The sequence below is a fragment of the Pecten maximus genome, chromosome 10, assembly GCF_902652985.1.
Source record: "Pecten maximus chromosome 10, xPecMax1.1, whole genome shotgun sequence".
NCBI lineage: Eukaryota > Metazoa > Mollusca > Bivalvia > Pectinida > Pectinidae > Pecten > Pecten maximus.
In genome coordinates, this window is record NC_047024.1 from 3,868,365 (window position 1) to 3,893,366 (window position 25,002).

The window sequence follows — 25,002 nt, forward strand, 5'->3', positions numbered from 1 at the left end:
TGGCCACTGTTAGGAGTTGGGCCAGGTTATTTAGTGTGGTCACTGTTAGGAGTTGGGCCAGATTATTGAGTGTGGCCACTGTTAGGAGTTGGGCCAGGTTATTTAGTGTGGCCACCAGTAGGAGTTGGGCCAGGTTATTTAGTGTGGCCACTGTTAGGTGTTGGGCCAGTTTATTGAGTGTGGCCACTGTTAGGAGTTGGGCCAGGTTATTGAGTGTGGCCACTGTTAGGGGTTGGGCCAGGTTATTGAGTGTGGCCACTGTTATGAGTTGGGCGAGGTTATTGAGTGTGGCCACTGTTAGGAGTTGGGCCAGGTTATTGAGTGTGGCCACTGTTAGGAGTTGGGCCAGGTTATTGAGTGTTGTCACTGTTAGGGTTTGGGCCAGGTTATTGAGTGTGGCCACTGTTAGGGGTTGGGCCAGGTTATTGAGTGTGGCCACTGTTAGGAGTTGGGCCAGGTTATTGAGTGTGACCACTGTTAGGGGTTGGGCCAGGTTATTGAGTGTGGCCACTGTTAGGAGTTGGGCCAGGTTATTGAGTGTGGTCACTGTTAGGGTTTGGGCCAGGTTATTGAGTGTGGCCACTGTTAGGGTTTGGGCCAGGTTATTGAGTGTGGCCACTGTTAGGGGTTGGGCCAGGTTATTGAGTGTGGCCACTGTTAGGAGTTGGGCCAGGTTATTGAGTGTGACCACTGTTAGGGGTTGGGCCAGGTTATTGAGTGTGGCCACTGTTAGGAGTTGGGCCAGGTTATTGAGTGTGGCCACTGTTAGGGGTTGGGCCAGGTTATTGAGTGTGGCCACTGTTAGGAGTTGGGCCAGGTTATTGAGTGTGACCACTGTTAGGGGTTGGGCCAGGTTATTGAGTGTGGCCACTGTTAGGAGTTGGGCCAGGTTATTGAGTGTGGCCACCGTTAGGAGTTGGACTAGGTTATTGAGAGTGACCACTGTTAGGAGTTGGGCCAGGTTATTGAGTGTGGTCACTGTTAGGAGTTGGGCCAGGTTATTTAGTGCGGCCACTGTTAGGGGTTGGGCCAGGTTATCGAGTGTGGTCACTGTTAGTAGTTGGACTAGGTTATTGAGTGTGGCCACTGTTAGTAGTTGGACTAGGTTATTGAGTGTGGCCATTGTTAGGAGTTGGGCCAGGTTATTGAGTGTGGTCACTGTTAGGGGTTGGGCCAGGTTATTTAGTGCAGCCACTGTTAGGAGTTGGCCAGGTTATTGAGTGTGGTCACTGTTAGGAGTTGGGCCAGGTTAGATACATACCTTGATGTTTTTGTGGATGGTTGCCTTTTCTATTTCACCAATGATAGAGGAGACTGCAGAATTATTGAGGACATCTGCTTGGCCAGTGTCAAAATCTGTCAACAAAAACATCAAATTCAAATAAATGTGTTTTTGAAACCTATGAAACTAATTTGTTAACTTTATTCCTTATAACTGAAAACAAAATACAATCATACTGTGAGATTATGTAACTGCTACCAGAACAGACATCTTTCTTCTCACCATCTCTTCTCCAGTGCCTTGGATGAGCTCTTGTGACCTCTTGATGATTCATGACTCAAGGTCGATGGTCTGGTCTCTGATTGGCCACACTGCATTGATCCGAAACTTATGTTAGATAAAACAAGTGAACTCCTATAGACCTATAGTTGGACACTATATTAATGATATGCTGAGGATGACAAGGAAAGCTATATAATTTTTTTAGTCTGGTAACAGGGCACTAACTCCCATTGTCTTATCAATTATCAGTGATAAAATCAGCACTGTTACAATTATTGTACATTCTAGAGGCCCACCTTATAATGGTCACCAGAATACAAACTTAAAACTTACAGCAGGCAGAATGATTCATGTTCACAACAGTTTCTGAAACATCCCACAGAGAGTTTGTTTTCTATGATAACAGTGGGTAACTACTTGTCTATAAAGTCATCAAAATCATTCAAAGCCAAATCTGAGCTAACTTCCCCATTACAGAGCCCCTCCTTTTTCTCCCAAGGGGTCAAACCAGACTCATTTATATAGATTATCATTATCCTCCACCAATGATGATTCAGAAAAAAATTGATTATAATCCACTCAGGCATCAAGGAGAAGTAGTGTTTTAAAACAATTTTCAATACTCCATCCCACTCCTCAATCCACAGGAATCAAACCAGCCTCATCAATATAAATTATGATTTCCCTCTCCCATGTTTAGGACCATATTTGGTTTGGTTATAATTCACTCAGTCATTAAGGAGGAGTAGTGTTTTAAAGCAATTCCGACTTCTAGAGTAAATGGAAATGTAAACTGAATCAAAATTGCTGTAAATTCTTTGTACTGGAGTAGAGACAAATACCGTAACTGAATCAAAGTTGCTATCAATCTGTGAATTGGGGTAGACACAAGTACTATAACTAAATCAAATTTGCTGTAAATTCTGGAGTAGAATCTAGTGCTGTAACTGAATCAAAGTTGCCGTAAATTCTGGAGCAGACTAGTACCATATAACTAGAGATTAGTATTATAACTAGAGACATGTACTGTAACTAGAGACGAGTACTGTAACTAGAGACGAGTACTGTAACTAGAGACGAGTACTGTAACTACAGATGAGTACTGTAACTAGAGACGAGTACTGTAACTAGAGATTAGTACTGTAACTAGAGATGATTACTGTAACTAGAGACAAGTACTTAAACTAGAGATGAGTACTGTAACTAGAGAGGAGTACTGTAACTAGAGACGAGTACTGTAACTAGAGACGAGTACTGTAACTAGAGACGAGTACTGTAACTAGAGACGAGTACTGTAACTAGAGACGAGTACTGTAACTAGAGACGAGTACTGTAACTAGAGACAAGTACTGTAACTAGAGACATGTACTGTAACTAGAGACAAGTACTGTAACTAGAAACATGTACTGTAACTAGAGATGAGTACTGTAACTAGAGACAAGTACTGTAACTAGAGATTAGTACTGTAACTAGAGATGATTACTGTAACTATTGACGAGTACTGTAACTAGAGACGAGTACTGTAACTAGAGATGAGTACTGTAACTAGAGACCAGTACTGTAACTAGATATGAGTACTGTAACTAGAGATGAGAACAATGACCAAGAAATGAAACAAAATTTGCAGTGATGCATTACTTCGATCTTTATTGATTATAAAGAGAAACACTGATTGTACATCTTCACACATATTTATTTAAAATATTCAATTTTCCAAATTCAAAATTAAAAACATATCCATCATACATGTGTACATAAAACAATAAAATAAAATGATTATGTAAATAAAGTTAATGATCTCAACCTGACTGATCCATTTGATTCATTCAGCAAATTATAATACGGCAGTGTGATAAAATTCTGTTTACTGACTATCAGTGGATTTAGACAAATATTACAGGAGACACTTCAGCTTCCATTATTATAGGTATAGCATCTTCTCTAACCCAAAAGTCTGCATTATGATTAGGACTGTATTTTCCCCCAATATGACTTTCTGTGTAATTCGTTTATAAGATCCCAAATAAAAATTGAACTTTATTTTGTATGGCAACAGGTTGGAAACAACTTTTAAACTTTTTAAAATCACTCTTGTTGTCATGGAATTGGAAGTGTGAAGGAGGTCTCAACCTGGAAAAACCTGGAGTACCTCCGAAAAACTCAGGAAATAGGGCAGGTATTTCTCACATCCGATGTGGTTATTGAACCCCGGTCAGTGAAAAGTGAGTATTAATTTCACAACCGAACCATCCAAGCTAGGACTGTGAAACATTAGAGATATGCTGGTATGAAGGCCTACTTGGTATCAAGGCCTACAGGTGATCTCATTAATGTTTACTTGGTATCACTGTCTACTGGTCATCTCATTAATGTTTACTTGGTATCAAGGCCTACAGGTCATCTCATTAATGTTTACTTGGTATCACGGCCTACAGGTCATCTCATTAATGTTTACTTGGTATCACTGTCTACTGGTCATCTCATTAATGTTTACTTGGTATCAAGGCCTACAGGTCATCTCATTAATGTTTACTTGGTATCAAGGCCTACAGGTCATCTCATTAATGTTTACTTGGTATCACGGCCTACAGACCATCTCATTAATGTTTACTTGGTATCAAGGCCTACAGGTCATCTCATTAATGTTTACTTGGTATCAAGGCCTACAGGTCATCTCATTAATGTTTACTTGGTATCAAGGCCTACAGGTCATCTCATTAATGTTTACTTGGTATCACGGCCTACAGACCATCTCATTAATGTTTACTTGGTATCAAGGCCTACAGGTCATCTCATTAATGTTTACTTGGTATCAAGGCTACGGGTGATCTCATTAATGTTTACTTGGTATCAAGGCCTACAGGTCATCTCATTAATGTTTACTTGGTATCCAGGCCTACAGGTCATCTCATTAATGTTTACTTGGTATCAAGGCCTACAGGTCATCTCATTAATGTTTACTTGGTATCCAGGCCTACAGGTGATCTCATTAATGTTTACTTGGTATCACGGCCTACAGGTGATCTCATTAATGTTTACTTGGTATCAAGGCCTACAGGTGATCTCATTAATGTTTACTTGGTATCAAGGCCTACAGGTGATCTCATTAATGTTTACTTGGTATCAAGGCCTACAGGTCATCTCATTAATGTTTACTTGGTATCACGGCCTACAGGTGATCTCATTAATGTTTACTTGGTATCAAGGCCTACAGGTGATCTCATTAATGTTTACTTGGTATCAAGGCCTACAGGTCATCTCATTAATGTTTACTTGGTATCAAGGCCTACAGGTCATCTCATTAATGTTTACTTGGTATCACGGCCTACAGACCATCTCATTAATGTTTACTTGGTATCAAGGCCTACAGGTCATCTCATTAATGTTTACTTGGTATCAAGGCCTACAGGTCATCTCATTAATGTTTACTTGGTATCAAGGCCTACAGGTCATCTCATTAATGTTTACTTGGTATCAAGGCCTACAGGTCATCTCATTAATGTTTACTTGTGGTGAAATTGTCTCCTCACAAAAAAGTACTGAGCAGGAATTGCACACAAAGTACAAAGAACATTCTAGAAAAACATACATATTACATTCATCATCTCATAAACTTACACCAATGAATTAAAGAACTGTTTTCATTGAGCAAATGACATTCCAATATACCATGTATAAGGCAGTCCTATCAGAGGATTGCTGTAAAAGTTTACTGATATCAGAGGATTGCTGTAACAGTTAACTGATATCAGAGGATTGCTGTAACAGTTAACTGATATCAGAGGATTGCTGTAACAGTTAACTGATATCAGAGGATTGCTGTAACAGTTAACTGATATCAGAGGATTGCTGTAACAGTTAACTGATATCAGAGGATTGCTGTAACAGTTAACTGATATCAGAGGATTGCTGTAACAGAGGATTGCTGTAACAGAGGATTGCTGTAACAGTTTAATGATATCAGAGGATTGCTGTAACAGTTTACTGATATCTGAGGATTGCTGTAACAGTAAACTGATATCAGAGGATTGCTGTAACAGTTTACTGATATCAGAGGATTGCTGTAACAGTTTACTGATATCAGAGGATTGCTGTAACAGTTTACTGATATCAGAGGATTGCTGTAACAGTTTATTGATATTTTTATACCATGTATAAAGCAGTCCTATCAGAGGATTGCTGTAACAGTTAACTGATATCAGAGGATTGCTGTAACAGTTAACTGATATCAGAGGATTACTGTAACAGTTTACTGATATATACCACGTATAAGGCAGTCCTATCAGAGGATTGCTGTTAACAAGCCTCTGGCATATCGTGGGAAAATATTACATCAATCCCACATGGTTCATCTTTAATTCTGTTTTACAAGGAGTGAACTATACCAGCTAATGTAAATGTTCTGATGTGCTCACCTGTTTCATACTGAGAACTTATGCGTATTATATTATTACATGTAGATAAATCCATCTTTTTATTATGCCCACTTTAAGTGTAATTCTCACTTACAATGACATCCTACTGTAATGTATCAATGGTGGGCTTACAAAGAACCTTATCTTTGCTTAGCCCACTATTTTGTATTGATGGACCCAATTCAACCCATCAACATGTCATCAATGTTCATCATCATGTTCATTACCATGTTCATTACCATGTTCATTACCATGTTCATCAGCATGTTCATCATCATGTTCATCATCATGTTCATTACCATGTTCATCATCGTGTTCATTACCATGTTCATTACCATGTTCATTACCATGTTCATCACCATGTTCATCAGCATGTTCATTACCATGTTCATCATCATGTTCATTACCATGTTCATTACCATGTTCATCACCATGTTCATCATCATGTTCATTACCATGTTCATCATCATGTTCATCAGCATGTTCATTACCATGTTCATTACCATGTTCATCAGCATGTTCATTATCATGTTCATCAACATGTTCATCAGCATGTTCATTATCATGTTCATCAACATGTCATCAATGTTCATCATCATGTTCATCATCATGTTCATCACCATGTTCATTACCATGTTCATTACCATGTTCATTACCATGTTCATCAGCATGTTCATTACCATGTTCATCAGCATGTTCATCATCGTGTTCATGACCATGTTCATCAGCATGTTCATCAGCATGTTCATTACCATGTTCATCAGCATGTTCATCATCGTGTTCATTACCATGTTCATCAGCATGTTCATTATCATGTTCATTATCATGTTCATTATCATGTTCATTATCATATCATTATCATGTTCATGTAGCAAATGTGTTATGACTTACAAGTATGTACACCTGTTTGGTCACTAGTAAAGGTGTTATGACGTATGTACACCTGTTTGGTCACTAGTAAAGGTGTTATGACGTATGTATACCTGTTTGGTCACTAGTAAAGGTGTTATGACGTATGTACACCTGTTTGGTCACTAGTAAAGGTGTTATGACGTATGTACACCTGTTTGGTCACTAGTAAAGGTGTTATGACGTATGTACACCTGTTTGGTCACTAGTTAAGGTGTTATGACGTATGTACAACTGTTTGGTCACTAGTTAAGGTGTTATGACGTATGTACACCTGTTTGGTCACTAGTAAAGGTGTTATGACGAATGTACACCTGTTTGGTCACTAGTAAAGGTGTTATGACGTATGTACACCTGTTTGGTCACTAGTTAAGGTGTTATGACGTATGTACACCTGTTTGGTCACTAGTTAAGGTGTTATGACGTATGTACACCTGTATGTCACTAGTAAAGGTGTTATGGTGTATGTACACCTGTATGTCACTAGTAAAGGTGTTATGACGTATGTACACCTGTATGTCACTAGTAAAGGTGTTATGATGTATGTACACCTGTATGTCACTAGTAAAGGTGTTATGGTGTATGTACACCTGTATGTCACTAGTAAAGGTGTTATGACGTATGTACACCTGTTTGGTCACTAGTAAAGGTGTTATGACGTATGTACACCTGTATGTCACTAGTAAAGGTTTTATGACGTATGTACACCTGTATGTCACTAGTAAAGGTTTTATGACGTATGTACACCTGTATGTCACTAGTAAAGGTGTTATGACGTATGTACACCTGTTTGGTCACTAGTAAAGGTGTTATGACGTATGTACACCTGTATGTCACTAGTAAAGGTGTTATGACGTATGTACACCTGTATGTCACTAGTAAAGGTGTTATGACGTATGTACACCTGTATGTCACTAGTAAAGGTGTTATGAAGTATGTACACCTGTATGTCACTAGTAAAGGTGTTATGACGTATGTATACCTGTATGTCACTAGTAAGTCACTAGTAAAGGTGTTATGACGTATGTACACCTTTATGTCACTAGTACAGGTGTTATGACGTATGTACACCTGTATGGTCACTAGTAAAGGTGTTATGACGTATGTACACCTGTATGTCACTAGTAAAGGTGTTATGACGTATGTACACCTGTTTGGTCACTAGTAAAGGTGTTATGACGTATGTACACCTGTATGTCACTAGTAAAGGTGTTATGACGTATGTACACCTGTATGTCACTAGTAAAGGTGTTATGACGTATGTATACATGTTTGGTAGACAATCATATTATCCTGTTTCCTTACACTATGCACTCTTGTTTTAATTTCTCATTAACCTGTGATGTTAACACATGTATTAGTCTATTGTGTTAAGATGTTAACTCTACAATCATAGGAACATGTATAAGATTAGTATTTATTAATACACCTGTACATCTGTACATGAAAAATGTATCTTTACAAAATAATAAAAATGAAAAATAAAAGAAGATGCTGAATGGTAATTCTTGCCAACAAATCAGATTTCTTTACATATTGGCCTAGGTATTCTGACACTGCTTAATTATTGGTAGAGATTATCTGGAGATATTTCATTAAATACAGAGAAAATTTAACGTTCACAACTATTTGCCATATAACTTTAACCTATGAACTTTAATCTCAGTGGTAGTTGATCACATTTCCTGACACCCTGACATATGTAGGTACAGGACCGGGTTCGGTGTTGGCCCTCATATTACAACAGCCCCTGATATCCGTAGGTGTCCCTGTAGTACACAATAGGCTGGTCTGTATAATAAAGGACCTGGTTTGGTGTTGGTCCTCATTCGGTCTGTATAATAAAGGACCTGATTTGGTGTTGGTCCTCATTTGGTCTGTATAATAAAGGACCTAGTTTGGTGTTGTCCTCATTCGGTCTGTATAATAAAGGACCTGGTTTGGTGTTGTCCTCATTTGGTCTGTTTAATAAAGGACCTAGTTTGGTGTTGTCCTCATTCGGTCTGTATAATAAAGGACCTGATTTGGTGTTGTCCTCATTGGTTTGTTTAATAAAGGACCTGGTTTGGTATTGGTCATCTGGTCTGTATAATAAAGGACCTGGTTTGGTATTGGTCATTTGGTCTGTATAATAAAGGACCTAGTTTGGTGTTGGTCCTCATTTGGTCTGTATAATAAAGGACCTGGTTTGGTGTTGTCCTCATTTGGTCTGTATAATAAAGGACCTGATTTGGTGTTGGTCCTCATTTGGTCTGTATAATAAAGGACCTGATTTGGTGTTGTCCTCATTTGGTCTGTATAATAAAGGACCTGGTTTGGTGTTGTCCTCATTTGGTCTGTATAATAAAGGACCTGGTTTGGTGTTGTCCTCATTTGGTCTGTATAATAAAGGACCTGGTTTGGTATTGGTCCTCATTTGGTCTGTATAATAAAGGACCTGATTTGGTATTGGTCATTTGGTCTGTATATAATAAAGGACCTGGTTTGGTGTTGGTCCTCATTTGGTCTGTATAATAAAGGACCTGATTTGGTGTTGTCCTCATTTGGTCTGTATAATAAAGGACCTGGTTTGGTGTTGTCCTCATTTGGTCCGTATAATAAAGGACCTGGTTTGGTGTAGTAAAGGTTGCTGGTCAATGAACATTTAATTTAATTGTTAAGGCCGTTGATGGTCCTTTCTATTTCGTCGCTGTAGGCGTTAGTGAGGTCGGAGGTGTAGGACAGGACGCTCCTCGAGAACATCCTTAAGGCCGTGTTTTTGTAGTAGGTGTTGATCCCAGCGTGTGAGCAGAGTGTGGCCAGTTTGTTACTGTGTACATTCTTGCCTACAGCCGTTTCAGTGTACCAGTTTTGAAGGTTACTTTCCCTTCGTGGCTGCTGGAAGAAGACGTCAGAGTTAGGGTTGAGCTTTGTCAGGTAGAGCAGGAGGCTGGACACAGGACAGAAGGGACTACCGATCTGTTCATACATACGGGACATAACCTTGTCCTTCCCAATGTTACTGTCAACAATCCGGAAGTAACGCCTCCCCATAGTCGGATCCGTCTCAAGGACAAATGAATCCTTGCGCAGCTGACGAAGAAAGATTCGACTGAGAACTCCGAAGTAGAGATTAACGTCCATCCATACCTTGTTTTGTAGAGAGAAAGGGTCGTTACAGCTGAGGAGACTAGACGAATACAGGATCTGTAAATGAGCAGGTGTTATAGGCTTTGTAGCCGTCTCCACGTCACCCCCGAGGATAGATTCTAGTACACGATTGGACGACACAAACTCCGGGTTATAGGTGATATCCATGTCACGGAAGAACGGTTTGGCCTGCAGGTAACGTGTCATTTCTAACGGGTACAGACGTAACAGCTCATCAGGCAGGTTCTCATTGGAGTGGTAGTAGCGATAAAAGTTGACGAGCAAATGGTTCAATTTCACAGCTGTGGTTTGTTCAAAGTTCGGATCTTCTCCCTGGATTGTCAGCCATTCTGTGAGGGAAAGAAGAGGACATGTTTTAACTTAGTAGAATTTGTTAAGTTGTTCAAAAACAAACAAAATGTCATTTTATTTAAAAGCATATTCGAAGAAAAAAAGTCAAGTAAAAATGATAGAACAGCATGCCACAGTGCCATGGAAACAGCGACCTTGTATGTAAGGTGTAAAACACAGCTTACATCCTACTTCATTGTTCAGACAAAATATAGACAATCTCACACCATAGTAATATAGAAAATGTATGCAGTGTGCGAAAACCTTAAACCTAATCTATAAATCCTAAATCTGGGCCATTCTATAAATCCTAAATCTGGGCCATTCTATAAATCCTAAACTTGTGTCAATCTATAAATCCTAAACCTGTGTCAATCTATAAATCCTAAACCTGTGTCAATCTATAAATCCTAAACCTGTGTCAATCTATAAATCCTAAACCTGTGTCAATCTATAAATCCTAAATCTGGGCCATTCTATAAATCCTAAATCTGTGTCAATCTATAAATCATGAACTTGTGTCAATCGATGTTCACCATCCGTAAGATCACCTCACATTGTATATCACTATACCTCACACTAGAATTAGGGGGTGAGGTCACCATCGGTACAAAGCTCACCTCACATTGTATATCACTATAGCTCACACTAGAATTAGGGGGCGACTTCACCAAATTATAAAGGGATTTTACTGATTCCTTCAACCACTGGCACCAAAAACTTTATATTATATTTGGCATTAAAGGTCGAAGTCAAAAATGTTTAAAAAAAACACCCACATTTCCCCCCCCCCCAGAAATTATTCATTCAGACTCAAGGAAGTGAAAGTTTAAACCCCACAGCAACCCTGAAACCAAATAATAGGTCCCTACTACAGTTATAAAGGAGGTTACTGATAACTTCCCCACAGCAACCCTGAAACCGAATAATAGGTCCCTACTACAGTTATAAAGGAGGTTACTGACAACTTCCCCAGAGCAACCCTGAAACCGAATAATAGGTCCCTACTACAGTTATAAAGGAGGTTACTGATAACATCCCCACAGCAACCCTGAAACCAAATAATAGGTCCCTACTACAGTTATAAAGGAGGTTACTGATAACTTCCCCACAGCAACCCTGAAACCAAATCATAGGTCCCCACTACAGTTATGAAGGACTTTACTTGTGACTTCCCCACAGCAACCCTGAAACCAAATAATAGGTCCCCACTACAGTTATAAAGCCACAGCAACCCTGAAACCAAATATTAGGTCCCTACTACAGTTATAAAGGAGTCTACTGATAACTTCCCCACCGCAACCCTGAAACCAAATAATAGGTCCCCACTACAGTTATAAAGCCACAGCAACCCTGAAACCGAATATTAGGTCCCTACTACAGTTATAAAGGAGTTTACTTGTGACTTCCCCACAGCAACCCTGAAACCAAATAATAGGTCCCCACTACAGTTATAAAGGAGGTTACTGATAACTTTCAATACTTGAATAAAATACTTAATACTTGGAAACCAACACTGATGCGGCGCCTGGGTGACCACACAAGCTCCCCCTCCCTTTAAGAGATAAGCTAATAATTCTGGACCTGCTGCTGTTACTGCAGTGAAATATCTATATATATGTCAAAATTGATATTTGACTAATGAGCAGGCAAAACATGTAAAATCTCATCTGATAGCATCCATGTAACTCAAAGGTCTCATTCAATAGCATCCATTTACCTTAAAGAAGGTCTCGTCCCTCAGCATCCAAACTCAAAGATCTCCTCCCATAGCAATCATCTACCTGAAAGGTCTCCTCCCATAGCAATCATCTACCTGAAAGGTCTCGTCCCATAGCAATCATCTACCTGAAAGGTCTCATTCCATAGCAATCATCTACCTGAAAGGTCTCGTCCCATAGCAATCATCTACCTGAAAGGTCTCATTCCATAGCAATCATCTACCTTAAAGGTCTCGTCCCATAGCAATCATCTACCTGAAAGGTCTCATTCCATAGCAATCATCTACCTGAAAGGTCTCATTCCATAGCAATCATCTACCTGAAAGGTCTCATTCCATAGCAATCATCTACCTTAAAGGACTCCTCCCATAGCAATCATCTACCTGAAAGGTCTCGTCCCATAGCAATCATCTACCTGAAAGGTCTCGTCCCATAGCAATCATCTACCTGAAAGGTCTCATTCCATAGCAATCATCTACCTGAAAGGTCTCATTCCATAGCAATCATCTACCTGAAAGGTCTCATTCCATAGCATTCATCTATTTTTAAGAACGTCTGATTCCATAGATTCCATCAACCTCAAAGGTCTCATTCCTACCCCAAAGAAGGTCTCATACCTTAACATCCATCTACCTTAAAGGTTGGTCCCTTCATTGATAACACCACTGTTTGGAATATTTACACTTGCCAAGCCTTTGGAATTTTTATGAGCACATTTAAACTTTCTAGTCTTTGAAAAGTGCATTCAGACTTCTTTTTTGATGAATTGATACCTTAAACTCCATGATTTTAAACTATTCTTTCTTGTAGACATTTTTGACATTATGGTTAATCTATATTTTTTTTACTTATATTTTTATAAACAATTTCGTTTCCCTGCCTTTGTCAAGTTGGCATTCATCAGCCCATAACTTTCAACTGAAAGCAGTTCAATGATTATATTTACATTTGACAACGATTTTTAAAGACTATATCCAGGAATTTTACTCCTACGATGAATGAACAAATTGTTATCGTCAAAGACGGAACAGCCTTTTCAACAGCCTTGTTTCTTTATCGCTGACATGACAATTATGATGTCAATAATAATAACGTCATAATAAAGGTTTGGAAGTTATGGACTTGTGACCTTCAAATGAGCTTTGTAAATAGAGTATACATGGTCAGTGTCTTAAAATATAAGCTGTATTTTGGCGAGGGTAAAGAAAGACAAAAGTGGCGAGCCTTGGCGAGCCACTTTTCTCTTTCTGTCCAGAGCCAAAAATACAGCTTATATTTTAAGACACTGACCATGTATTCCATTTATCCTGGAACAATAAAAAAATAATCATCAAAAATAATCATTTTGAAGTGAAATGGTGTCAAAATTGACAGAAATATATTTGCCCTTTAAACATTGTTTCACTTTGAAGTAGGTCAGTCGAATTGACGCACGTGCTAAGATTCCAAAATACAGCTGTTTTCCGTCACTGCCGTATACAGCAAAAATATATAAGGTGGGTGTATTCCGACAATGCCGTGGCAGTTGCAGCATAAAGTTATATATTCGGGCTGCAGTGTAAATCTAAATATTGATATACCAACACGTACGTTACTGAGCTGTGTCCAACCTAACCTCACAGATTGTGCAATGATGTACCAATACGTACGTTACTGTGTCCTACCTAACCTCACAGATTGTTTAACGATGTATCCTGAAGGAAAACAGCAAAATCTTAAAGATAGTTACAATTATTTATTTCAACAAGAACAAAGCATGGGTATAGACACAATTCTAACAATTAATCCTTTGTACAGTGGATATTATTCTTATATTATTGCACACACTAGCCTAGATAAAACATTATCAAATGATACTCTACACTAACACTGGCGTCCGGTTGTTTGACAAGGAAACCAAACATATATATATGCTATATGAGGCTGGCTCACACAATGTGTGACTGCATTCATACACTGATAACACCAGGAAACAACGGTAACGGATAACATACAACAGAACACAGACAGAGCAAAGGACATTGTCATTATCATATACACCAATGGTTATTACCACTAATTTATATGTAGGTCAAAGGTTACTTGTTACTATTATATAGGTCAAAGGGTATTGTCACCATTCAAAAGGTCAAAGGTTATTGTTACTATTATATAGGTCAAAGGTTATTGGCATCATTCTTTTACTGAATGCAAAGGACATTCTAGCAGAATTGATACGAGATAACCTATCATCGGAAGACAGACAGACCATCTCGTCAGGCCATACATTTATAGATATATAGATATATATATATACCTGTCAATGATTGGGACAGAGGTCAGGTGATCAGAGGTCATCTTGTCAGACCATACATTTATAGATATACAGATATATATATATACCTGTTATTGATTGGGACAGGTCAGGTGAGAGATCATCTCGTCAGACCATACATTTATAGATATACATATATAACCTGTTATTCAATTCAAAGCCCTTAAAATTATGTATATGAAAAATTCAAGCATAACCTTTAAAATGAGGCTAATTTTTGCTTGAACTCCTAGCAAGGTAGACTTCAGTATTAAAGTATAGGGTGTGAGACGATGATTCTCCAGTTATGACATCACCATCAGTTCTAGATAACCTCAGTTATGACATCATCATCAGTCCTATATTACCTCAGTTATGACATCATCATCAGTTCTAGATAACCTCAGTTATGACATCACCATCAGTCCTATATTACCTCAGTTATGACATCATCATAAGTCCTATATTACCTCAGTTATGACATCATCATCAGTTCTAGATAACCTCAGTTATGACATCATCATCAGTTCTAGATAACCTCAGTTATGACATCATCATCAGTTCTAGATAACCTCAGTTATAAAATCACCATCAGTTCTAGATAACCTCAGTTATGACATCATCATCAGTTCTAGATAACCTCAGTTATGACATCATCATCAGTTCTAGATAACCTCAGTTATGACATCATCAGTTCTAGATAACCTCAGTTATGACATCACCATCACTTCTATATAACCTCAGTTATGACATCATCATCAGTTTTAGATAACCTTAGTTATGAAATCACCATCAGTTCTAGATAACCTCAGTTATGACATCATCATCAGTTCTAGATAACCTCAGTTATGACATCATCATCAGTTCTAGATAACCTCAGTTATGACATCACCATCAGTTCTAGATAACCTCAGTTATGACATCATCATCAGTTCTAGATAACCTCAGTTATAAAATCACCATCAGTTCTAGATAACCTCAGTTATGACATCATCATCAGTTCTAGATAACCTCAGTTATGACATCATCATCAGTTCTAGATAACCTCAGTTATGACATCATCATCAGTTCTAGATAACCTCAGTTATGACATCACCATCACTTTTATATAACCTCAGTTATGACATCATCATCAGTTCTAGATAACCTTAGTTATGACATCACCATCAGTTCTAGATAACCTTAGTTATGACATCATCATCAGTTCTAGATAACCTCAGTTATGACATCACCATCAGTTCTAGATAACCTTAGTTATGACATCACCATCAGTTCTAGATAACCTCAGTTATGACATCACCATCAGTTCTAGATAACCTCAGTTATGACATCATCATCAGTTCTAGATAACCTCAGTTATGACATCATCATCAGTTCTAGATAACCTCAGTTATGACATCATCATCAGTTCTAGATAACCTCAGTTATGACATCATCATCAGTTCTAGATAACCTCAGTTATAAAATCACCATCAGTTCTAGATAACCTCAGTTATGACATCATCATCAGTTCTAGATAACCTCAGCTATGACATCATCATCAGTTCTATATAACCTCAGTTATGACATCATCATCAGTTCTAGATTACCTCAGTTATGACATCACCATCAGTCCTATATTACCTCAGTTATGACATCACCATCAGTTCTATATTACCTCAGTTATGACATCATCGTCAGTTCTAGATAACCTCAGTTATGACATCATCATCAGTTCTAGATAACCTCAGTTATGACATCATCATCAGTTCTAGATAACCTCAGTTATAAAATCACCATCAGTTCTAGATAACCTCAGTTATGACATCATCATCAGTTCTAGATAACCTCAGTTATGACATCATCATCAGTTCTAGATAACCTCAGTTATAAAATCACCATCAGTTCTAGATAACCTCAGTTATGACATCATCATCAGTTCTAGATAACCTCAGTTATAAAATCACCATCAGTTCTAGATAACCTCAGTTATGACATCATCATCAGTTCTAGATAACCTCAGTTATGACATCATCATCAGTTCTAGATAACCTCAGTTATGACATCATCATCAGTTCTATATAACCTCAGTTATGACATCATCATCAGTTCTAGATTACCTCAGTTATGACATCACCATCAGTCCTATATAACCTCAGTTATGACATCACCATCAGTTCTATATTACCTCAGTTATGACATCATCGTCAGTTCTAGATAACCTCAGTTATGACATCATCATCAGTTCTAGATAACCTCAGTTATGACATCATCATCAGTTCTAGATAACCTCAGTTATAAAATCACCATCAGTTCTAGATAACCTCAGTTATGACATCATCATCAGTTCTAGATAACCTCAGTTATGACATCATCATCAGTTCTAGATAACCTCAGTTATAACATCATCATCAGTTCTAGATAACCTCAGTTATGACATCATCATCAGTTCTAGATAACCTCAGTTATGACATCACCATCAGTTCTAGATAACCTCAGTTATGACATCATCATCAGTTCTAGATAACCTCAGTTATGACATCATCATCAGTTCTAGATAACCTCAGTTATGACATCATCATCAGTTCTAGATAACCTCAGTTATGACATCATCATCAGTTCTAGATACCTCAGTTATGACATCACCATCAGTTCTAGATAACCTCAGTTATGACATCATCATCAGTTCTAGATAACCTCAGTTATGACATCATCATCAGTTCTAGATAACCTCAGTTATGACATCATCATCAGTTCTAGATAACCTCAGTTATGACATCATCATCAGTTCTAGATAACCTCAGTTATGACATCACCATCAGTTCTAGATAACCTCAGTTATGACATCATCATCAGTTCTAGATAACCTCAGTTATGACATCATCATCAGTTCTAGATAACCTTAGTTATGACATCACCATCAGTTCTAGATAACCTCAGTTATGACATCACCATCAGTTCTAGATAACCTCAGTTATGACATCACCATCAGTTCTATATAACCTTAGTTATGACATCACCATCAGTTCTAGATAACCTCAGTTATGACATCATCATCAGTTCTAGATAACCTCAGTTATGACATCATCATCAGTTCTAGATAACCTCAGTTATGACATCACCATCAGTTCTAGATAACCTCAGTTATGACATCATCATCAGTTCTAGATAACCTCAGTTATGACATCATCATCAGTTCTAGATAACCTCAGTTATGACATCATCCATCAGTTCTAGATAACCTCAGTTATGACATCATCATCAGTTCTAGATAACCTCAGTTATGACATCATCATCAGTTCTAGATAACCTCAGTTATGACATCATCATCAGTTCTAGATAACCTCAGTTATGACATCATCATCAGTTCTAGATAACCTCAGTTATGACATCATCATCAGTTCTAGATAACCTCAGTTATGACATCACCATCAGTTCTAGATAACCTTAGTTATGACATCACCATCAGTTCTAGATAACCTCAGTTATGACATCACCATCAGTTCTATATTACCTCAGTTATGACATCATCATCAGTTCTAGATAACCTCAGTTATGACATCATCATCAGTTCTAGATAACCTCAGTTATGACATCACCATCAGTTCTAGATAACCTCAGTTATGACATCATCATCAGTTCTATATTACCTCAGTTATGACATCATCAGTTCTAGATAACCTCAGTTATGACATCACCATCAGTTCTATATTACCTCAGTTATGACATCACCATCAGTTCTAGATAACCTCAGTTATGACATCATCAGTTCTAGATAACCTCAGTTATGACATCACCATCAGTTCTATATTACCTCAGTTATGACATCATCATCAGTTCTATATTACCTCAGTTATGACATCATCATCAGTTCTAGATAACCTCAGTTATGACATCATCATCAGTTCTAGATAACCTCAGTTATGACATCATCATCAGTTCTAGATAACCTCAGTTATGACATCACCATCAGTTCTAGATAACCTCAGTTATGACATCATCATCAGTTCTAGATAACCTCAGTTATGACATCATCATCAGTTCTAGATAACCTCAGTTATGACATCATCATCAGTTCTAGATAACCTCAGTTATGACATCATCATCAGTTCTAGATAACCTCAGTTATGACATCACCATCAGTTCTAGATAACCTCAGTTATGACATCATCATCAGTTCTATATTACCTCAGTTATGACATCATCATCAGTTCTAGATAACCTCAGTTATGACATCATCATCAGTTCTATATAACCTCAGTTATGACATCATCATCAGTTCTAGATTACCTCAGTTATGACATCACCATCAGTCCTATATAACCTCAGTTATGACATCATCATCAGTTCTATATTACCTCAGTTATGACATCATCATCAGTTCTAGATTACCTCAGTTATGACATCATCATCAGTTCTAGATAACCTCAGTTATGACATCATCATCAGTTCTAGATAACCTCAGTTATGAAATCACCATCAGTTCTAGATAACCTCAGTTATGACATCATCATCAGTTCTAGATAACCTCAGTTATGACATCATCATCAGTTCTAGATAACCTCAGTTATAAAATCACCATCAGTTCTAGATAACCTCAGTTATGACATCATCATCAGTTCTAGATAACCTCAGTTATAAAATCACCATCAGTTCTAGATAACCTCAGTTATGACATCATCATCAGTTCTAGATAACCTCAGTTATGACATCATCATCAGTTCTAGATAACCTCAGTTATGACATCATCATCAGTTCTATATAACCTCAGTTATGACATCATCATCAGTTCTAGATTACCTCAGTTATGACATCACCATCAGTCCTATATTACCTCAGTTATGACATCATCATCAGTTCTATATTACCTCAGTTATGACATCATCAGTTCTAGATAACCTCAGTTATGACATCACCATCAGTTCTATATTACCTCAGTTATGACATCACCATCAGTCCTATATTACCTCAGTTATGACATCACCATCAGTCCTATATAACCTCAGTTATGACATCACCATCAGTTCTATATTACCTCAGTTATGACATCATCGTCAGTTCTAGATAACCTCAGTTATGACATCATCATCAGTTCTAGATAACCTCAGTTATGACATCATCATCAGTTCTAGATAACCTCAGTTATAAAATCACCATCAGTTCTAGATAACCTCAGTTATGACATCATCATCAGTTCTAGATAACCTCAGTTATGACATCATCATCAGTTCTAGATAACCTCAGTTATAAATCACCATCAGTTCTAGATAACCTCAGTTATGACATCATCATCAGTTCTAGATAACCTCAGTTATAAATCACCATCAGTTCTAGATAACCTCAGTTATGACATCATCATCAGTTCTAGATAACCTCAGTTATGACATCATCATCAGTTCTAGATAACCTCAGTTATGACATCATCATCAGTTCTAGATAACCTCAGTTATGACATCATCATCAGTTCTAGATTACCTCAGTTATGACATCATCATCAGTTCTAGATAACCTCAGTTATGACATCATCATCAGTTCTATATAACCTCAGTTATGACATCACCATCAGTTCTAGATAACCTCAGTTATGACATCATCATCAGTTCTATATTACCTCAGTTATGACATCACCATCAGTTCTAGATAACCTCAGTTATGACATCACCATCAGTTCTAGATAACCTCAGTTATGACATCATCATCAGTTCTAGATAACCTCAGTTATGACATCATCATCAGTTCTAGATAACCTCAGTTATGACATCATCATCAGTTCTAGATAACCTCAGTTATGACATCATCATCAGTTCTAGATAACCTCAGTTATGACATCACCATCAGTTCTAGATAACCTCAGTTATGACATCATCATCAGTTCTAGATAACCTCAGTTATGACATCATCATCAGTTCTAGATAACCTCAGTTATGACATCACCATCAGTCTATATACCAGTATGACTCATCATCAGTTATATTACCCAGTATGGACATCACCATCAGTTCTAGATAACCTCAGTTATGACATCATCATCAGTTCTAGATAACCTCAGTTATGACATCATATCAGTCTAATACCTAGTTGACATCATCACAGTCTAGAACCTCAGTTTATGACATCATCATCAGTTCTAGATACCTCAGTTATGACATCATCATCAGTTCTAGATACCTCAGTTATGACATCATCATCAGTTCTAGATAACCTCAGTTATGACATCATCATCAGTTCTAGATTACCTCAGTTATGACATCACCATCAGTTCTAGATAACCTCAGTTATGACATCACCATCAGTCTTATATACCTCAGTTTATGACATCATCATCAGTTCTAGATTACCTCAGTTATGACATCACCATCAGTTCTAGATAACCTCAGTTATGACATCACATCAATCTTAGATAACCTCAGTTATGACATCATCATCAGTTCTATATTACCTCAGTTATGACATCATCATCAGTTCTAGATAACCTCAGTTATGACATCATCATCAGTTCTAGATAACCTCAGTTATGACATCATCATCAGTTCTAGATAACCTCAGTTATGACATCATCATCAGTTCTAGATAACCTCAGTTATGACATCATCATCAGTTCTAGATAACCTCAGTTATGACATCACCATCAGTTCTAGATAACCTCAGTTATGACATCATCATCAGTTCTATATTACCTCAGTTATGACATCATCATCAGTTCTAGATTACCTCAGTTATGACATCATCATCAGTTCTAGATAACCTCAGTTATGACATCATCATCAGTTCTAGATAACCTCAGTTATGACATCATCATCAGTTCTATATTACCTCAGTTATGACATCATCATCAGTTCTAGATAACCTCAGTTATGACATCATCATCAGTTCTAGATTACCTCAGTTATGACATCATCATCAGTTCTAGATAACCTCAGTTATGACATCACCATCAGTCTTATATTACCTATATGTCTACTTGTTCATCAAGAGTGTTATTCTGCTTTCCTAAACATGTGTGACATACAGACATCGGTCATCAGGAAATCAGGTAAATTAGTTTACAAGAAATACAAAATAGAAAAAAAAATACAGGTAACACATATAATACTGCCAGTGTGTGTTATATGATGAAGGAACACGCATTGCGAGTCACACAGGTAACTGATAAACTAAAACCAACAGTTAACGTAGCCAACTGGCAACTTAAATGTGAGAGTCTTTCACACACAATACAGAATACTTCTACATGTTAAGCAGGATCGTGTTATCAGACATCAAAAACACCCAATACACACAATGTGGGGTCCTTCTAAATTTCATAGCTGTTCAGGAGTTGAATTGTGAATAAAAAACAAACATTAACAGGACCTAGAACACATATTATGGAATACTACATCAAACGAACCCCATACACACATTGTGGGGTGCCTGTTGTAGCTGTTGTGAACTTTTAGGTTTATCATTGTGTAGTCAAAGCCATCTAGTCAAAGCCATGTAGTCTCAGTTTTGTCTGCTATCATATTAAGTACAGTGTTCATAGTCAAATCATCAGCTGCAGCTTTCAGATATTGTTTAATTGTAGTCCAACATTTGTCATTCATCCTAATTTTGTCATTTAATCCTACATTTGTCCTGCAAATTGGTCATCTATTGCTTATTGTTCATTTATCCTATGTGTGTCATTCATCCTACATTTGTCATTTATCGTAAGTTTGTCGTTAATTGTACATTTGTCAGCTGTCATGGTTCTAGGTTTTGTCTGTACTCTTATGGTTGTTATTTTTCTCAGTAATACATTTGTCAGTTAAATGTTTGTTGGTTGTTAAGGTAATAAACTTGATATAGTCGTACAGTTGACTGTCGAGACATGTCCCGTCTCACTCAGTTGTCGTAGTCGTACAGTTGGCTGTCGAGACATGTCCCTTCCCACTCAGTTGTCGTAGTCGTACAGTTGGCTGTCGAGACATGTCCCTTCCCACTCAGCTGTCATAGTCATACAGTTGGCTGTCGAGACATAACCCTTCCCACTCAGTTGTCATAGTCATACAGTTGGCTGTCGAGACATGTCCCTTCCCACTCAGCTGTCATAGTTGTACAGTTGGCTGTCGCGACATGTCCCTTCCCACTCAGTTGTCATAGTCGTACAGTTGGCTGTCGCGACATGTCCCTTCCCACTCAGTTGTCATAGTCATACAGTTGGCTGTAGAGACGTGTCCCTTCCCACTCAGTTGTCATAGTCGTACAGTTGGCTGTCGAGACATGTCCCTTCCCACTCAGCTGTCATAGTCATACAGTTGGCTGTCGTGACATGTCCCTTCCCACTCAGTTGTCGTAGTCGTACAGTTGGCTGTCGAGACATGTCCCTCCCACTCAGTTGTCATAGTCGTACAGTTGGCTGTCGAGACATAACCCTTCCCACTCAGTTGTCGTAGTCGTACAGTTGGCTGTCGAGACATGTCCCTTCCCACTCAGTTGTCGTAGTCGTACAGTTGGCTGTCGAGACGTGTCCCTTCCCACTCAGTTGTCATAGTCGTACAGTTGGCTGTAGAGACGTGTCCCTTCCCACTCAGTTGTCATAGTCGTACAGTTGGCCGTCGAGACGTGTCCCTTCCCACTCAGTTGTCGTAGTCGTACAGTTGGCTGTCGAGACATAACCCTTCCCACTCAGTTGTCGTAGTCGTACAGTTGGCTGTCGAGACATGTCCCTTCCCACTCAGTTGTCATAGTTGTACAGTTGGCTGTCGAGACATAACCCTTCCCACTCAGTTGTCATAGTTGTACAGTTGGCTGTTGAGACATGTCCCTTCCCACTCAGCTGTCATAGTCGTACAGTTGGCTGTCGAGACATGTCCCTTCCCACTCAGTTGTCGTAGTCGTACAGCTGGCTGTCGAGACATGTCCCTTCCCACTCAGCTGTCGTAGTCATACAGTTGGCTGTCGAGACATAACCCTTCCCACTCAGTTGTCGTAGTCATACAGTTGGCTGTCGAGACATGTCCCTTCCCACTCAGCTGTCATAGTTGTACAGTTAGCTGTAGAGACATAACCCTTCCCACTCAGTTGTCGTAGTCATACAGTTGGCTGTAGAGACATGTCCCTTCCCACTCAGATGTCGTAGTTGTACAGTTGGCTGTCGAGACATTTCCCTTCCCAATCAGTTTTCGTAGTCGTACAGTTGGCTGTCGAGACATAACCCTTCCCACTCAGTTGTCGTAGTCGTACAGTTGGCTGTCGAGACATGTCCCTTCCCACTCAGTTGTCGTAGTCGTACAGCTGGCTGTCGAGACATGTCCCTTCCCACTCAGCTGTCGTAGTCATACAGTTGGCTGTCGAGACATAACCCTTCCCACTCAGTTGTCGTAGTCATACAGTTGGCTGTAGAGACATGTCCCTTCCCACTCAGATGTCGTAGTTGTACAGTTGGCTGTCGAGACATTTCCCTTCCCAATCAGTTTTCGTAGTCGTACAGTTGGCTGTCGAGACATAACCCTTCCCACTCAGTTGTCGTAGTCGTACAGTTGGCTGTCGAGACATGTCCCTTCCCACTCAGTTGTCGTAGTTGTACAGTTGGCTGTCGAGACATGTCCCTTCCCACTCAGTTGTCGTAATCGTACAGTTGACTGTACACAAGCCCCTACCCACTCAGTTGTCATAGTCGTACAGTTGGCTGTAGAGGAGGTTATGGAGGACGTAGCTGTATTGTTTGAGTTTCTCTGAGGGAAATGAAGGCACTAGACCCAACTTGTTTTTACAATGTATGTTTATAATTGAATCCTCGTTGAACTCCTGATGTTCAGAGAGCATCTTTGCTATAGTAGCCTTGAGACAGATGTTTGTATAGGTGATAGACAGTCCAGCCGAGTCCGATATGTCGGCCATCATCTTTAGGATTGTGTTATGGCCCATAGGGCCCAGGTACCAGAACCGCGAGTTACACTGCTTCGATTCTATAGAGCGCTGGAAGAAGTCATCGTGTACATGTCCAAGCTTGGAGATGTAGAGAGACATACTCCGTACAGGACAGTGGGGACTGTCAGGAATCTCGTACATCCTCATGTGCCAATTCCAGTCATGCATCTCAGAAAATGTCTCAATTTTAGGCATTTCTTTGTCCAGATTTAGTCTGTAATACTTCAGTCCATTCTCGTCAGTCTCCAGAATAAAAGACTCTTTGGTCAGTGTTCGTATTGCTTCCTTTCCCTTGATTCCGAAATGTAACGTCAGATCAAACCAAACTTTCCTTACTACAGACAAAGGATTGCAAGTGGAGAGAACTCCAGACAACATAAGCTTTGAGATGTCTTCACTCGACAAACACTTCTTTATTGTTATACGCTCTCTCCCTTTGTCACGATCACAGAGCTTCTCCAGGACAGCGTTGGACGATGCAAACGCGTCGCTCTTCAGTACAGAGTAGACCGTGCCGATAGGAAGAGCTTGCATGTAGCGATTCATGCTTGCTCTAATGCCGACGAGTGTAGAACGTGTGTAGGGTTTCCCGTCCCGTGTACTGGCCCCCGCGTAGAAGTGCTCCAGACAGTTGTTAAGAGTGACAGCATCCATTGTTTCTATGTTGTTTGACATCCCATGTAAAGCTAACCATTCTGTAACACAAGACAGAAGACAATGGCAAGAGTTAGATACACAGTTTCAAATCTACACTTTTAATACAAATTCAGAAATTCTATTTTGATTATCTTAACACAAATCAATAAA

At 38.8% G+C, this 25,002-nt stretch overlaps 1 protein-coding gene across 6 annotated transcripts in view; it reads right to left on the reverse strand.

Annotated features, from left to right (window-relative positions):
* LOC117336493 (zinc finger and BTB domain-containing protein 17-like) overlaps window positions 1–25,002 on the reverse strand; it is a 122,569-nt gene that overhangs the window by 13,562 nt on the left and 84,005 nt on the right. For 3 of the 6 annotated variants that reach the window (XR_004534634.1, XM_033897065.1, XM_033897081.1), the window contains exon 5: window positions 1,262–1,356. Coding sequence is in view for 5 of the 6 variants with exons in the window: in XM_033897065.1 (XP_033752956.1) it covers window positions 1,262–1,356 (95 nt within the window). In the remaining variant the exon portion in view is untranslated. Of the gene's footprint in view, window positions 1–1,261; window positions 1,357–8,889; window positions 10,308–23,727; window positions 24,891–25,002 lie in introns of those variants that run through there. The other 3 variants (XM_033897062.1, XM_033897071.1, XM_033897059.1) reach the window with 3 other exon arrangements.